This window comes from Plecotus auritus, assembly GCF_963455305.1.
Source record: "Plecotus auritus genome assembly, chromosome: 1".
In the NCBI taxonomy this organism is placed as follows: Eukaryota; Metazoa; Chordata; class Mammalia; order Chiroptera; family Vespertilionidae; genus Plecotus; species Plecotus auritus.
In genome coordinates, this window is record NC_137770.1 from 9,265,246 (window position 1) to 9,282,903 (window position 17,658).

The following is a 17,658-nucleotide window of genomic DNA, read 5'->3' on the forward strand; positions in this document are numbered from 1 at the left end:
AGCGAGGGCTGGTGCTTCCCCGCCACAAGCGGACACGCCGGGGAGCCTATAAATCAAGCTGCTTTAACCCGACCAGGGTCACGGGAAGGCCGCCTGTGTCCGCGGAGCTGCAGGCAGAGGGAGCCTTGGTGCTGGGAGGAAGGAGGGCGGCTGGAGGCTCGGAGTCCGGAAAGCGGAGTGCGGCCTGGAGGACTGGACCGCAGGGCAGCTGGACTCCTGGAGCCCTGGGCACAGGGGCCCCGCACACCACACCCCCTCCCACAGACCTCGGGGACTGGGGAAGACTGCGGGCAGGTCGGGGACAGAGCAGGGAGCCAGGCCATCCACGGGGGAGGGATGGGAGGCCCAGAGAGGGGCCCCGGGGTGCAGGCAGAGTGGAGTCAGGCCCACCCCAGGGGGCCTCACCCCAGGTACCAGGTGCCAGGCAGCAGTGTCTCCCCACCCCGACCCGGGCACAGCCCCACAGGCTGCTGGAGTCTGAGGAGGGACAGCGGAGAGGAAGTCCCTGCGACTCCAGAGGTCACCAACTTCCTGGCCTGAACGCAGCAGGGGCAGCGCTGAGACCCCACCCCCTGCACTTACCTCCTGCACTTACCTCCTGCACTTACCCCCCTGCACTTACCTCTTGGCGGGAAAAGCAAAACGGATGGCTTGGCGAATAGGGCATTAGAGGAAAATGAGGGTGATGGACTGGGGGGCCCGGGAGCAGGGCCTGAGGTGCCTGCAGGTGGAGCGGCACAGAGCCCACTCGGCCTGGGACTGGCCACGGCACTGGCCGCCAGGACGGGGCAGCTACGACAGAGCCTGACACGGGGCTCCTGGCACGAGTGAGGGCGGCGCGGGCCGCGTGGCTGGACTCAGTGACGTTGGCAGCATGTAAAGGGCAGTAGGTGGTTCGGGACCTTTAGGCCAAGATCAGACATGGCTTTTCCTCGTGGGTGTGCCATGCGGTGAGGAGTTTTCAGTGGCCAGAGGTCAGAGGTCAGGAAACTGACCCTGTAACACCCCTGAAAGCCCATGAGCAGAGTGCTCAGCCTGCAGCATCAGCAGGCCCTGCGACTGCATGCAGCTCCCGGAAATGCAGGACATTATTTATTACATCGCGGGGCGAGGGCAACTCCGCGGCTGATGTTTCAAGTTTAAAATGAAGGAGGAAAGTCTCATTAGGGTGATGTCTGCTCAGGAACACTCAGAATCAGTGAGCTCATGTTCCTCCCGGGCTCACACTCCCCGAGGCCCCTTGGGTGGGCTTCCTTCACAGTGTCTCGTTCTGCACCCGAAAGTGGGACGTGACCAGGGGGCTGACGGCCGGGGAAGACGCTCGGGTGTCGGAGCCTCGCTGACCTGGGCTCACGTACGGCCTCGGGGTCTCAACAGGTGCACTTCTTGCCCGGCCTGAGCTCCCTTTCTGTACCGGCAGGGGCTGCCCCACAGGCGGGCTATCTCCCTGGCACCCGGACTCCTCGGACTCCTCGCGGGGGCTCGCCGTGGGGAGCTTGCCCAGGGGTGGCCCGACCTTGAAGGCTTCGGAGGATTGCTTCCAGGGTGCAGTCACGGGATGGCCTCAGCCTGGCCGAAGTCCACAGTGGGGTCCCCACATCTCCGATGATATGCCCCCCAATCCTCACTATTCTTTCCTCCTGTCTCCCTCCCCGTGGCCTCCCTGCGGAATCGGGCTCTGAAACTCCTCGCCAAGCCCCTCTCCCAGGAACCCGCTCGTCTTAAAGAGGTTCTTTAAGTGGCCATTCTGAAGGGCACGGGCAGGAAAACACGCCTCCTACACCCTTAGCAGGGCCGTGCCCACCTCGACGAACCAATGTTTCCTCCCCAGCCTCACCCGCTCACGAGGAGCACCGCTTCGGGAGGAGGCGGATGGCAGCCTCGGGCCCCGGCTCGGGAAACGTTTGCTCACGCTTGCTCCTTCTCAGTCGCGTGGTTCTGTTTTCCTTGTTAACACGTGCCCCTCACGCCGCAGGCGTGTGACAAGCCAGCTGACCGCGGTGGGGTCTCACGGGCGTGGGGTCAGCCTCCCTTTAAAATCTGCTTTTCTTTTCTCCGCAGCAAACCCAAGGAGCCCGTCTTCAGCGCGGGTAAGTCTGTGCCCCTGCCGGTGCCCTCCCTGCCCTCGGGGCCGGGCCCAGCTCAGCCGCCGCCGGGCCGGGGCCGCTGTCCACACCAGCACTTGGGTGTCTGCGTGGCGAGGCTGAGGTCGGCCGGTCCCGGGGGGCCCACTGCTCAGATCGTACAGACGAAACCTTCCCTGGCCCCGTTAAGAGCTGGTTTCTGACACGTCCACCAGGAGGAGGAAGATGCCGCGCGGGCAGCGCAGGGCACTGGGGTCCTCAGGCCTGCCGCCTCCGCCTTCCCGCTCGCGGGCTTCCCGGCATCAGCGTTTGCGTTTCCTGGAAAGGAGCTTCTCCCACACACCAAGTTGTAACTTGTCCACAAGGAGCTTTTCTTCCTCTTGCTGCCTTGGTTTCCTAACCCGCGAACAAACAGTTCGTGTGGGCCTTTCCGCAGGTCTTTTGTGAACACATCCCATAGTAAGGTACACGCTACGTATAGGGCATTAACCTTATTTAAACGTGCACTTAAAATGCAGAAAAATGGGCACGTGAGTAATTGGGTAAATCCACTCATTTAATTTTCGCCTTCCCCGTGTTTTCCTCCTGGAATTGAAGCACGGAAGTCAGAGCTCCAGGTGTGTCAGCAAGTGCTGCCGTGTTCATTGCGTTTCAGGGAGCGTGAGGTCGCTCCTGACCGTGTAATGACCACGAGCCTGCAGAGCGCGAGTCCCTGAAATGTGTCCAGGGAGTCTCTCCCACCGAGAGCTAGGAGCGCTCGCCCAGGCAGGCAGGCCCCCTCAGTACTCCACGTCTCTTTATCTAGCCCTTCTGTCTCTGTCTCCGAAATCTCAAGGGAAGCGCCGGGTGACCCACTGCCAAGGTAGGCCGCCTGTCTGCCCCGCATAGCTCTCCGAGCGAAGCTGCGGCCCCGGCTCCGGAAACGCTCTTCATACGCCGAGCAGACCCTCTCCCCGTGTGAAAGCGTTTCTGCGACGCACCCACTTGGCTGGAAGTTGAGCCCCTGAGCATTTGACTAAGTAGCCGTCATTTGGGTCTTGGTCGATTATTGGCTGATGACAGGAACTTTCCGAAAAAAAATCTGGATAAGCCTTGAGAGAGCTATAGGACAAGGCCTGGGCACCCACTGTGTGAGATGGCCCCTGCACCCCTGCTGGCCTGCCCCGGCGCCTCTGGGTGTGGTGGCTGTCTGCTGTTACCCTAACATGCCTGGAAAACCTTGCTTCCCTGCCGCGTTGGGCTTTAGATGTAGGACACCTGAGTTCCCAGGACAAAACCATGCCAAGGCCGTGCAGACAGTGGGGTGCAGACAGTAGGGTGCAGACAGTAGTTGAGATCTGTGCAGGAAGTAAACCTTAGTTGTAAGGCCTCCGTAAGGAGCACCGACTCCAGGATGTGCAAGTAGATATACTGGATCACATTCCGACACTGATTAAATACAGCACGGGGCTCTGCGTGTGCTGCAGGAGTGTCGCTGCGTTCCCTCGGCCCCTGGCCTGAGTCCGATTCCTCTCTCACAAGGGGAATGGGCGGACTCATTAATCCCGAGGTGACATGAAGCTCTGTCATGCCGGCCCCTCTCTGCACGGCTGTCAGCCTGCTGGGAGCTTCCGGTTCTTTAGGGAGCCTTGCAGTCTGATGAGCTCAGAGGTTGGCGAGGGAGTAAGGAAGGGAAGCGGTTTGAGGCCAGAAGAGCCTGTTCGGAGTCCAGAGCAGGACAGGTGTGCGGGGTGGCCAGGAAGCGCAGCTGGCCAGGGAGGAGAACCCACGTGGGTGGTTGTGGCCGGGCAGTTAGACCTTGGCATCCAGCACGTCAAAGACAAGTGAAGGATTCGGGGTAGAGACTCAGTGAAGTCCAGGTTGGGCCTGCATGGGTTCAGCCACAGAATGTGAGATGGCCTAGGGCCGTGGTCGGCAAACCGCAGCTCGCGAGCCACATGTGGCTCTTTGGCCCCTTGAGTGTGGCTCTTCCACAAAATACCACGGCCTGGGCGAGTCTATTTTGAAGAAGTGGCGTTAGAAGAAGTTTAAGTTTAAAAAATTTGGCTCTCAAAAGGAATTTCAATCGTTGCACTGTTGATATTTGGCTCTGTTGACTGAGTTTGCCGACCACTGGCCTAGGGGACCGATAGGAGAGCCTGGCGGGCTGGTCCCAGTGCATCGGGAGGACGGAGCCCAGTGAAGCATCCCAGCAGGAGCCACAGCCCAGCGGCGGCACCCTGTGCGTGATGAACGCGTGCTGCTCTGACCTCAGAGTCCCGCTGCACGTGCCGAGTGAAGAGTGTGTCACGTGCATGCGTCAGGCCTGGGGGCACGCACACGGCAACGCGTGGAGCTGGCCTCGTGCTGCTGGGCAGCATTGCATGCGGCGTTGTTTGACACCCTTGGGACTAAGACTGACAGACTAATGTGTGACTGCGGTATCTGGCGGTATTGGAGTGATTTCCTGTTTGCTCACCACCCTCCTCCTGCGGATGGTTTTGTGTGGGGTCACGCACAGATCGCCCCCGTCCAACTCCCCGATGTAAGTGCCTCTCGGCTGGTCCTTTGATCCGCAGTCTCGCACCCGAGCGCAGTGAGCGCTGAATGGGAACCGCATTCTTCAGAAGCACAGCAGAACTTCCTTCGGTCTTAGCATGACCTGAAAACGCTAGAGACCCCAAGTTACTTCTCTTCCAAAGTCCAGGAGATCCCCATGTCGATATATCCCCGGGTTTTACTTTTGTACCCACTGTTTATGAAAACATCGAAAGTTATTTTATTATGAAAGTGTTTGCTCTGGGAAGTTTTATTTCCCAATTTCCCTCTCGATGGGCCTTTGGCTCGTTTGTTTTCCATTTATAGCTTTTCCTGGAGCATTTCCCTTTTTGCATGCATCCTAGCATGTACTTCCGCCTTGAGGTTCTTTACAGGGGACGGAGTTGTTCAACGTAAAAGACACGTAGAGACACATTTTTACATTGCACTGTAACCATCCAATTTAAACACTGAAGGATATCTTACGACTTTCGATCTGGAAATTATATATACATTGAGCTCCAAAAGTTTCATTGGATTTCTTGTGTTAGTTATAATATGGGAGGAGTACCATTCTCTCCCCTCCTGATGATAAAAAACGTAAGCACTAAAATCTCCCATGAAAAAATAATGGAATCCCGTTCCTGCCTGCTTTTTACAGCCTCTGTATACTTCATGTACTTCAGTGAGCAGAATGTCGAAAGAGGACAAGGCGAAATTAGACGTTCGTTAGGAGTGACAGGAAAGGGCGGAGATTTCCCTCTGCATCGAGAGGCTAGAGCAGGGCCGTGGCTTAGAGGGCCCTGGCCCGAGCGAGCTGTCTGACGGCATCTGTTCTTCTTGTAGAAGAGGGCTACGTGAAGATGTTCCTCCGCGGCCGCCCGGTCACCATGTACATGCCCAGGGACCAGGTGGAGTCCTACAACTTGGAAGCCAAGGTGGACCTTCCGACCAAGAGGCTCAAGCTGGAGTGGGTGTATCCTCGTCCCCCGCACAGGGCTCACATGAGCCATCGCTGGTCACGCTTTGGGCTTGATGCTTAACGGTAGAAACTCTTAAAGCTTAATTTCTCTTAAGCGTCTTTTAAAAAAAATCTCTCATGTAACACTGATTTAACAAGATTGGCCGTAAGTCAGCACCCCGTAGACTAGAAAAGTCGTTCCAACAGAGCTAGCGATGATGAAGGACGCCGACTTGTCATTCCTGAGGTCAGTATTTGTGGTCCTCACTCAAATACATATACATCGTCTTCCTGAAGAGATAATATTCAAATGTTACATGGTTGAATGGTTCTTTTGGGCAGTTGTGGGAAAATGCATCACTAGTTTCTGGCCCGTATTTTAATTTTTCTGACAGAATAAAGTTAGTTAAAAACTCCTCGAAAAGCAAATTTAGCAAAAATAATCTCAATGGGTCAAGATTAGGATTCTAATGAAAATGAGAGCACTGAAGGAAGGACGGATACCCCCTCCAACCCAGCAGGACTCGGCCCCCGCGGAGCCTGACTGCGGGTTAACACGGCCTCACTGAAGGGCTTCTGTCGGCGAATACCCAGTCCTAAATGGAACCCCCACGTGGCATAGCTGTGATACCACCTAAACACTACAGAAAATCTCTCCCCCACCCCCAAATCGAGGCCACAAAAATGCCGGTCGGCCACATGACTACCGTCCTTGAAATAAAGCTGGTGCCCACCCTTCGTGGGGTGAGATTTGGAAAGGGAAGAAGCTCCCAATGGGAGACGCTGAGAGCCTGTGGAAGGGCTGAATTAAATGTTGGCATTTTATTTTACTTTATTTTACTGTACTTCCTTGTGCTTTAGAGGAAGCCTGCAGAGGCCACCTTCCAGTCCACACAGATTTTAAGACAAAGCAAAAATCCTTCCTCCCCCTTAAACAGCTATTAATTGCTTTTCAGTTTAATGCAAAGCCCTAAGCACAGGTTATACGAAGCAGTTTTAAGCAGACGCTGTTGCAGTTTCACTTACGAGAATTGCTACTATATTTGAAGTTACGGAATCATATGCTTCGGAATGTTTTTAGAATTAGCATCTGTACCTAAATTTCTCCCGCCAAAAGATATTTTTTATTTTTCAGATTCAATGTCATAAGCATTTCCCTGCCGCTATTTTTCTATCCATTCTGGCTCATGGAATTGGAGTTCTTTAAGTCAGTAATTGTTAAATTGGCTAAATCAGATCTGGAAAGCATTACTGAAACATCGCATTTGCTCAGCCTACTCCCTGTCTATATTGCAGAATATAGAAAACACTGGAATTTGCTCCCAATAAGTGGTGTGTTGTTTTTTTTCCAGGTTACTTTTTCACATCCAAGTTCACATGCTTTGCTCGCAAAATAGTTTTCAAGGTTTGGAAGTGTTCATGCCAAAATCTCAGTGGTATTAGCCTAGGCAGCAGGGAGCGGTTGGAGGAAGGACCTAAATATTTTACTTTTTATTTGTGTGTGTGAGAGTGTGTGTGGTTTGCACCTTTTACAAGTACTTTTATAAAGATTGAGCTCCAAGGTTACAATAAGAAACAAGCCCATAATTGACTTAATAACCGTAGTATGTTAAAGTCCATTATCAGCATCTCAACTTTTTTTAAATAAAACCGTGGTCGGCAAACTGCGGCTCGCGAGCCACATGCAGCTCTTTGGCCCCTTGAGTGTGGCTCTTCCACAAAATACCACGGCCTGGGCAAGTCTATTTTGAAGAAGTGGCATTAGAAGAAGTTTAAGTTTAAAAAATGGGGCTCTCAAAAGAAATTTCAATTGTTGTACTGTTGATATTTGGCTCTGTTGACTAATGAGTTTGCCGACCACTGCTCTAAAACATAAGGAATTATCAAAGCTCCAAGTTTTTTCTTGGGGTAGGATTGATAACCTCCCTTACCATTTTCAGATGTATTTTGTTTTCCATACAAGCTACAAAAGACACAAACTAAAATAGGAATTTGATTAATTTCCCAGTCATGACTCTGGAACCAGGCCTTCTCTCTCATTAACCCAGAGTAATGGCCATTTCAGGTCCCCGTTGTAGGTCTGTGTCTCAGGACGACAGTGACCTGGAGACGTGGACGAGGGCAGGCTCCGTTGGCCCCGTTGCTCCTTCTGGTTCTGTTTCCCAGCGTCAGGCCCTCACCTGTAAAGAGCAGAGGCGCCCGAGGGAACGTGAACACCCCAGGGGCCCCGGCGACGGTCCAGCAGATCTGAGCACGTGTGATAACTGGAGATAAACGTTACGCAAGTGAGGCAGCAGGAAGGAACGAGAGGCAAAATGGGCTGCCAAGTATTCCAGCTTTCTTGTGAGAGCAGCGTCTACAGCTTCAGGTGGTTTTAATTCTGGAGGCAGGATGTCACGGTTGTCAGCCTTTCAGAACACCAGTTTGGCCAAATTTAAAGGGAGACGAGGTGCAAAGAAGACAGGCATCCACGTAAAATTCCAACAGCTCAACATGAAAACGTGCCCCGGCTGTCGCTTCCCAGAGCCAGGGTTAATAGGCTGAATCAGAAAGAGTTCATCTGCCGGTGACGTCACGAATGTCTGACCTAGTTACCTTTAGTAATAAAGTGATAAATCACCACTTTTGATCAAGCTTAAACAATTCAGCTTTCAAAATATAAGACATACTTTTGCCTGGCCGGTGTGGCTGGGTGGTTGTGCATTGACCTATGAACCAGGAGGTCACAGTTCGATTCCTGGTCAGGGCACATCCCTGGGTTGCAGGCTTGATCCCCAGTGTGGGACGTGCAGGAGGCAGCTGATCCATGATTCTCTCTCATCTTTGATGTCTCTATCTCTCTCCCCCTCTCCCTTCCTTTCTGAAATCAATAAAATTAAAAAGTAAAAATTTTAAATATATATATATATATATATATATATATATATATATATATACACATTCTTAAAATAAAACCAAATCTTCATATTGTTAAAAATAAGTGTTCACATTAAATCAATGGCCATTTCCAACTTCATTGCCTTCCTATTTAGGGAGGGAGATGTATTCGGCCCCGTTTGCAACCCAACATTATTTAACGTTGTGAAATTGATGGTAATAGTCATGTAGAATTGTTTGCCTGTTAGATAAAGCTGATGTTTGTCAGCTCTTCAGAAGAAAACAAGTTTTCTCTTGACACACACGAAGCTACGGGTACAGGGGCCGGGACTGTCGGAATAACCTGTACCTGCTCCCGACGGGCGAGACGGTGTACTTCATCGCGTCCGTGGTCGTGCTGTACAACGTGGAGGAGCAGCTCCAGAGGCATTACGCCGGCCACAATGACGACGTGAAGTGGTGAGTCCCCCACACCCTGAGGCAGGGGCACCTGGGTAGCACCGTTAGCGGGAAGGGCTCCATGTCGGGACATCCCTAACGAGAAGGGACCTGAGAAAAGCATTTCGTGTTCTGTGCTGTCCATTAGCTCCCTGGCTCTCCAAGGCACCTCTGTAGTTTTCTATCTTTGTAACCCATACTCTTAACCAACCACCTTACCTGAACCAATACCTCTAACAGACCCCTGATTAGAAGCCTTCTTAACACATCTCATGCTAACGGCTTCTAATTTGGGTCTTCATTTTTTAATAAAAAGTAAAATGTTTTGCCTCGTGTTTTGGGCTGGCTCTGCTATTCCCATAATTTGTTCACAGCCTTCGGTGGGGTTTTATGTATCTTGGAGGGATGGATGGATGAAGCGATGGATTTATGCTTTTCTATTTGCCCTAGATCCCTAGTCCATTATAAAAGTCTTGTTGAAAACAGTGATGTCTTTGCTATTTGATATACTCAAAATGACTTCTTTAAAAAGCTTGCAGACTACTAATTAAGTAGTTCTGAGATTAAAATATTTTCCAGCAAAAAAAAAAAAAAAATGCTTTTTCCTTGAGTTAAAAATTCTCTAGAGATGAAGGAATTAAGATGAAATGAAATAGGCGCTAATTGTCTAAAGCCATTGGAGTGCTAGGATGATTTACTGAGAGTCTGTAAGAAGTTAGGCATTCTATATTTTTATATTTGAACTAGGGACCCGGTGCACAGATTTATGCACATTGAAAGGAAATTAATTAGAAGGTGGCCGGTGGGGCGGGACTGGGTGAGACGGGCCAGACACATCCTGGAGCCAACCTCCCGTGGTTCCTCCCCGCTGACTGCACCTGGGGTGGTGCCGTAGCTCGAAGGGCGTTTGCAAAGCGAGCAGGGTCCTTCCAGGAGGTGGGGTCCCTCGGCCTGGCCTGTGGGGATTGGGCCGACACCAGTTCTCTGACATCCCCCGAGGGGTCCCGGAGTGCGAGAGAGCACTCTGCAGAGTTGCTGTCATACAGGGTGTGGAATGCAAATGCAAGTGTGCAGTAAACCAGATTCAGGGCCAACAGTGTCCCAGCAACAACATAACCCATGGCTGAAGGTGGAATCGCACAGCCCCACGAGGAATCAGGCTCCCTCCTCTCTGGTTTCAGGGTGTGTCACCCGAGAACCGCTGCTGCCAAGTCACTGCAGCTCGGCAGCTCCTGCATTGAGTGTCTGCCCCCTGGTGGTCAGTGCACATCATAGCTACCAGTCGGACAGACACTGAGCACATTAGCCTTTTATATATATAGACTAGAGGCCCGGTGCACAAAAATTCGTGCACTTGGTGGGGGAGCAGTCCCTCAACCTGGCCTGCACCCTCTCGCAGTCTGGGAGCCCTCAGGGGATGTCCCACTGACGGCTTAGTCTGGGCTCCCTCTGTAGGAGGCAACCGGCGGGCCGATCAGAGAAGGCGCCGGCGGCGAGCGGCTGGCCCTGCTCCCCCGATCACCCCTCCACTGCTGCTGATCACCGCTGCCTCCGATCGCCGTCCCCTCCCACTGCCCGCTGGCATGCACCTTGGCTGATCTGGCGCTGCCTGCTCGCCGGCCCCACCCCCCACCAACCAGTCGTTCCACATTCGGTCAATTTGCATATTACACTTTTATTATATAGGATTGTCACCTAGATTATATTGGATCAAGGAAAAAATAAAGCTTACCTTTAAAGAGTAAGAATTTATAAGTATCTTTTTTATAGCCTAGCAGTTCATCCGGATAAGATTACAATAGCAACAGGACAAGTCGCGGGCACGTCCAAGGATGGGAAGGTGAGTTACGTTATCTCTTCCTCTTTGTATTACATAACCTTGTGCTGATGAACAAGCCGCTTAGATATAGAGCACCTGAACACTTCCTAATCTCTCATTAGAACTTTTCATTGCAAATTTAAAATTTTACAGTAATCTTAAAAAACTCCTTAAATTCACCTTAATTTCAGCCAATTTTTAAATAACATCATTCTTGCCTAAGAATTCACTAATTCTTTACATACATGATAAACATTAAAATGCCAAGTACACATTTAATGCGTAAAGTTAAAATCGTCATGACATCATTTGAAGTGGGCCTTTTGCCTCTCCGGTGATTTCAGGCACATTCTCTTAATCCCTGTAATCAAGACCTCAGCCCTGGAATCTGCATCTGTGTGAGATGCACAGAGACCGCCGGGCCTTCGCACAAGTTCTGTAAGCACGTCAGCAGTCGAGTCAGCAGTTGGAGGGGGAGCGAGTGGAATTCAACAAGAGAAAAATTCAGAACTGGCTGTCTGTTCCTTCCTTCCTGCAGGCTGTGGTCATTGCCATGTCTTATCCAAAACTCCTTGTACCTTTTATTTGTTGTTGTAATTGTGGTTAATCCTCACCAGAGGATATTTTTCCATTGATAGTTGTTTGTTATAGAGGGGGAGACAGAGAGAGAGAAACATCGATTGGTTGCCTCCTGCATGTGCCCTGACCAGGGCCCAGGATTGAGCCTACAACTGAGGTATGTGCCCTTGACTGGAATTGAACCCGAGACCCTTCAGTCCTCAGGCCAACGCTCCTACCACTGAGCAAACGGCTAGGGCTCCCTGTAGCTTTGTTGTTACCTGCCTTAGGATAGCTTATTATTGAACAATAGATGGCCTGATACTTACCACATGAAATACTTCCATTTTTATCAACATTGCCTTCCAGCAAACACAAGTGTTACCATTTTTTGGAAAATATTTCAATAACATCAACTTTTAAAGATTAACTTTTCTATTTTCCATTGAAGTTCTACAGTTGAAGTAGCAGGAACAGTAAATCAGACCGCCATTATGTAAACACACATGTGTGGAACAGAGTCGCCTGTTTTTGCTAAATGTTAAATGACCTTAGAAGTTCTTTGAAATTAGTAGTAAGCCATTTGTTCCTCCCTCTGGTGGATTGAACGTGTATTTCCGTTTCTGGCATTGAAATTAGAACTTTGCAGCCAGAGAAAATGTGATGGCTATCTGAGCCTCTCCTTCCAAGTTACAGCGAAGTCCAGGGAGGTCACGTGACTGCCTGCAGCCGCCCAGCTGCTCAGAGACAAGTCCACACTAGAACCTAACTCGCCTGACCCCACCGTGTCCACCAGGTGCACGGCTAGGCCTTTTCTTGACAAGTCTGCTGACAGTGATGGGCTGCTTTTCTCTGTTGAGGAAGAAGAAAATTAGTATAAAGCACGTTGAAACACAATTGAGAGGGTGTTGTACTGCATCACAGCAGTTCTGCATTTTATTTGTGCATAATGAATTGCCTGTTTTGCTCTTACGGGCCCCACAGAGTCCTTAAAATGGTTTGCTGGTGACCGTCTTGATGAATTCACACACACACACACACACACACACACACACACACAATAACAATATGAACTTTGTAAGACTAATCCTTATACGAGATTCCATTCTCGTCATTTTTTAATTTTAAAATTCAGTTGCGTCCAGATGTATCCATTAGAATATCAATTCCTGTGTGATCAAGAATTGACTATTCAGCCCTAACCGGTTTGGTTCAGTGGATAGAGCGTTGGCCTGTGGACTCAAGGGTCCCAGGTTCGATTCCTGTCAAGGGCATGTACTTTGGTCGCGGGCACATCCCCAGTAGGAGGTGTGCAGGAAGCAGCTGATCGATGTTTCTTTCTCATCGATGTTTCTAACGCTCTATCCCTCCCTTCCTCTCTGTAAAAAATCAATAAAATATATCTTTGAAAAAAAAGAAAAGAAAAAAAAAGAATTGGCTATTCAAAATTTAAAACTTGGCAGACCTCACCTAAGGTTAAATGGCACAGAGGCTGTGATCCCTTGAAGACATTGGGAATCTGTCATTTATGTTAAAAGACAGAATTATCAAATGCAGAAAAAGACCTTTTGTCTTGACAAAATTGAAGTCATCTTGTAGCTTCAAGGTAAAGGTAAACTTGCGTAACTCTCACAAATAGTGACTTCGTGTTTTTTTTCTCAACAGCAATTGCCCCCACACGTGCGCATCTGGGACTCCGTGACGTTGAATACCCTGCACGTCATTGGGACCGGGTTTTTTGACCGAGCCGTCACCTGCATCGCGTTCTCTAAATCCGTAAGTCTGAGCTCTGCGGGTAGCGCACTCTCCACAGGGAGTCAGCTCGTGGCCAAAGCGGGAGAGAGTTACGCCGGGGTGGCTCCTGGGTGTGTGTGCAGATTTGACTCTGAAACCCGCCGACATCCCCATCCCCACCTTCAGAGGCCACCCTCTTCCAGTCAGACCTTCCAGCCCGCGGGCCGTTGCCTGCTCTGGCCTTAAATGTCACCTGCCCCTCCCTAGGGGACCCCAGCATGCCCCTGCTGTCCTCACAGGCTGGTTCACTGTCTGACACGGGCTGGACGGGCGCCAGGGTCTCCCCCAGATCCTCCCTGTCAACCACGTCTTCATCCAGTTCAGAGACTTATGTCCAAGGCGCATGCCTGTGTCCACATCCAAGCAGCACACGCTTCACCCCAATGCTCTCCGTCGTGGCACAACCATTCAGTAACCCCGTTAGTACCAGGCCTGTGCTGTGCCGGGGAGGGTTCTGCAGCCCTGAGGAGGCTGTTTTTATTGGTCCTGCTGGTAGGGAGCCCCCCCGAAACCCCTCTCCTGCTGCTGTCCCTTCATCAGCCCCCCTTCACCGTCTCTCCTTGTCTATCCGCCCAAGTCAGCAGGTCTCAAAGGCAGTCGGCCCACATTCTTTAGCCGACATGCAGCAGACTCCGTTAAAAGTAAAATTACTGTTCATTTCTAATCACGCTCAACCCACTTTATCCTCAAATGTAGTCTTCCCGGGAATGCTTTTCTTTTTCAGAATGGAGGGAGCAACTTGTGTGCTGTGGACGATTCCAACGACCACGTGCTGTCGGTGTGGGACTGGCAGCGGGAGGAGCGGCTGGCGGACGTCAAGGTCTCTCTCCCAGCCTGGCACTGGCCACGCTGTCATTCTCCATGTGGAGCCTTCTCAGGCCACGGGCCGCTGGCCACTTCCCCGCTTCTCAGAGGGCTGCGGGTCCCCATCCCAGGGCAGCCTCGGGGGACACCTGCCCCAGCATCCCTGTGGCCCGCCCCTCCCCGCTCCTCTCAGGATGCCATGCGCAAGCCTGGCAGAGTTGCTTCCTCTCTTCACAATGTCTACCAGGGTCTGCCGACCTCATTGTACAGCCACGGCCCTTTAAATTCATTTGTTCACTTTTCCTCGCTTTGATTCCACCAATGCCAAGTGTCCCCTGTGTGCCCAAATGCTGAGGAGGCACTGGAGGTGTGGTGACACTGAGTTCCAGGCAGGGAGGGCGGGGAGGGGCCGATGGGGGGAGGAGACGGGGAGGAGGTCTGACCGCCAGCCCAGGGCCCAGAGGTCAGCACTGGGGAAGGAGGGGCCGCGCCGGGTCCCAGGCTCCCGAGGGATCACCGTGCTGGTGCCCTTAGGGTTTCTCTCTCCCGCCTTTGATCCATTCCACACAAAACAGCGGTGAACTTCCCGAACCCTTATGTTTCCCCTGTTAAGTCATGGGTCAGTCTCTTTCATAGAATCAACTTCATATTTCTCATGCTGGCATCAATTAACCTTAGGTAACCTTGCTTCCCTCACATTAATATTAGCATTGAGTCATCTTACTCACCTGACGTGAGGGCAGCATTGGGCACCTTACTCACCTGACGTGAGGGCAGCACTGGGCACCTTACTCACCTGACGTGAGGGCAGCATTGGGCACTTTACTCACCTGACGTGAGGGCAGCATTGGGCACCTACTCACCTGACGTGAGGGATAGCATTGGGCACCTTACTCACCTGACGTGAGGGCAGCATTGGGCACCTTACTCACCTGACGTGAGGGCAGCGTTGGGCACCTTACTCACCTGACGTGAGGGACAGCGTTGGGCACCTACTCACCTGACGTGAGGGACAGCGTTGGGCACCTTACTCACCTGATGTGAGGGCAGCGTTGGGCACCTTACTCACCTGACGTGAGGGACAGCGTTGGGCACCTACTCACCTGACGTGAGGGACAGCGTTGGGCACCTACTCACCTGACGTGAGGGACAGCGTTGGGCACCTACTCACCTGACGTGAGGACAGCATTGGGCACCTTCCTCCCTTGCGAGTCGGGGGCAGGTCCTTATACTAATCTCATGGTTCCTGGCACCTGTGTTCATGCTGTAGGCTGCCTAGTATCTGGTCCAGCGCTGACATTCCTACTACGTTGCTAGGTGGGCAGTACCAGAGGCAAGTTGTTATCCAGGTGTGAGGAGGTGTAACTGCTTATCAAGCGGAGGGAGCAGGCAGTCTCGTGCCTCTGGCAGGGTGCATAGGAGCCAGATAACGGGGTGAAGGGTAACCCAAAGAGCTGCATTCCCGCACCCACCGGCCCAGGCCCAGCAATGAGACCAGGAGGGACTCCCAGGGCGAGTGGTGCGAAGCGTCCAGGAGCAGTGGGGCTGTATAACATGCAGACTCCTAGGCCCTCCTCGAGGTCCCTCACTAAATGGGGTCAAGACCTGGCACCTGCACGAGACGCACCCCAGCTGATTCTGCTGTTCGTCTGGGGCTGGGATCCATGCCTGGACGAGGAGGGCAAATGCCTGCCGTGAAGTCCCCTGCTGCCCCGACCCCTCCTTCAGCAAATGCCCGCTGCCAGGCCTGCTCTGCACCCACTCCTGTGATGGGTCCTCACAGAGGGGGGGCCCTGCCCTGCCCTCAGGCCACGGGCCAGTGGGGGAGAGAGACAGGAGAGGTCAAGGTCAGAGGCTTGGTGTTTATAGACGCTAAATTCAGTGGGGGAAATGGAGAGGCTGGGGCTTAGTTTGAGGGGGTGGTTTGTTTGTGGGGTCTTGCGAGATCCGAGACATTTGAGTCTCCTGTTTCACTCAGTGCTCTAATGAAGCCGTGTTTGCCGTGGACTTCCACCCCACGGACACCAACATCATAGTCACCTGCGGAAAATCACACCTCTACTTTTGGACGCTAGAAGGAAACTGCCTCATTAAGAAGCAAGGATTATTCGAGGTAAAGTTCAGTGACACCGGTCGTTTGTTTTCACTGAGTGTCTGGTGATCACCTGACTTTGCTTGTGACCAGGGAGCTGTCAGGCATCCGGTCTCAGCATTTTTTTCAGTGGCCAATGTGGGTGTCGTGACAAAGACTATTCCCAGATCCAGATCCCTAACAGGATTGGGGAGCCCCTGTGTCATGGGGATGACAGTGGTGATGCCGAGGGAGAAGGTGGGCCAACATGGGCCACACAGGGAAAGGGTGCCCGGGAGCGGCCATGATGGCCAAGAGCAGCTAAGAAGGCACTTAGGGGGTCATCTGGGTAGCCCACCTTTGCCAAGGGTGGTAGCCACTCTGTGCCTTTTAGTCCGGCCACGCGGGGCCTTGTGAGAGCCCCGGGAATAGCACACCTTCTCTGTGGGGACAATTGCTGCCACACCAGGAGGTGGAGTTAGAGTTTCTTTATTCTGGGGCCAGGACCCCGCTCCTCAGACTGTAGTCATGACAACACCACCCGCCCCTTAGCCCCCTCCAACACCTTCCTCCGCTCTAATTGTCTGCAACTTGATATATCCCAGGAATTTCTGTTAGAGCAGATCATCTCACAGCGTAAGTACCACGACGGTAGATGAACGTGGAAAGCATCAGTGCGGGGCGCCATCCAGCTGGGATGATCGGGAGTCTAGAGAGTGTTCATACAGACGAAAAGCAGCCTTGACTGACTGTATTTGTATCTTTACAACATTTGCAGAAGCAGGAGAAGCCAAAGTTTGTCCTCTGTGTGACGTTTTCTGAAAACGGCGACACCATTACCGGAGACTCGAGTGGCAACATCTTGGTCTGGGGAAAAGGTAACGCCTGGTTGCTCCCAGAGCTGACTGGCTTTGGCGGTGCTCTGAGAAGTCAAAGGCGACTTCTGTAAGAATTGTCTACCAATAAGTCCACGGGATGACTGTGAAATCCCAACATATGCAGGTACACAATACACAGGAGCAGAGGAAAAGGGAGGGGAAGAGTCAGTGACCCTCCATCATCCTAAAAGACTCATTAAGCCCAGATGTTATGTTGGAATAATAGCTTTATTAGAAGATCTAGTAACATATCGTAAGGATGAAGTCATCCACGACTGTTTGCTTAGCTGTGAAATATTTAATAAGTATTCTGGTTCTCATAGCATTTGGCAGACATTAACGATCACCAGGATGTGAGAGGCGGCATTGCTAGACACCGGGGCATACAGATGAGTCAGACCCGAGTCCCCCGTCCCAGTGAGCAAACATTGTGGTACGGAGGAGCCGTCACTCAGAAAACATCCATTCAGTTCTGTTCAGTGAGCAGCTATGCACACTCACCACGTGCCAGGAAATAAGGAAAAATACACCATCCCTGGCTCAGGACCTTAGGGTCTGGGTGGGAAAGGTGGGAAAGACCCATCGATGCTATTTCCGGCCAGTAGGGTGACTTCTGTGGAGTCCCCGCTCCTCCGGGCGCCGGGTGCTTGCTGCAGTGTTTTCTCTCCCCTTAGAACAGGCCTGTGGATAAGCAAAGGGGAAACTGAGGTGGGGCAGGTTAAGTCGCTTGGCCGAAGACACAGCTCCGCGGACTCGAGTCCCCGTTCTGAGCTCGGGTCCCTGGGTTCTCATCACACTGCCCCCGCGTCAGCACGTTTCCTTAACTGTGCAGTAACCCTGCCCACGTCTGCCTGGTG

General features: G+C 52.1%; 1 protein-coding gene across 4 annotated transcripts in view; it reads left to right on the plus strand.

The window, feature by feature from the left end:
* Positions 1-17,658, plus strand: part of EML1 (EMAP like 1) — a 163,384-nt gene that overhangs the window by 129,026 nt on the left and 16,700 nt on the right. For 2 of the 4 annotated variants that reach the window (XM_080664369.1, XM_080664372.1), the window contains exons 5-13: positions 2,062-2,090; positions 2,890-2,946; positions 5,448-5,577; positions 8,749-8,898; positions 10,648-10,717; positions 12,920-13,030; positions 13,773-13,868; positions 15,831-15,965; positions 16,702-16,801. In XM_080664369.1, coding sequence (XP_080520495.1) covers positions 2,062-2,090; positions 2,890-2,946; positions 5,448-5,577; positions 8,749-8,898; positions 10,648-10,717; positions 12,920-13,030; positions 13,773-13,868; positions 15,831-15,965; positions 16,702-16,801 — 878 coding nt within the window. The remainder of the gene's footprint in view (positions 1-2,061; positions 2,091-2,889; positions 2,947-5,447; positions 5,578-8,748; positions 8,899-10,647; positions 10,718-12,919; positions 13,031-13,772; positions 13,869-15,830; positions 15,966-16,701; positions 16,802-17,658) is intronic. The other 2 variants (XM_080664371.1, XM_080664370.1) reach the window with 1 other exon arrangement.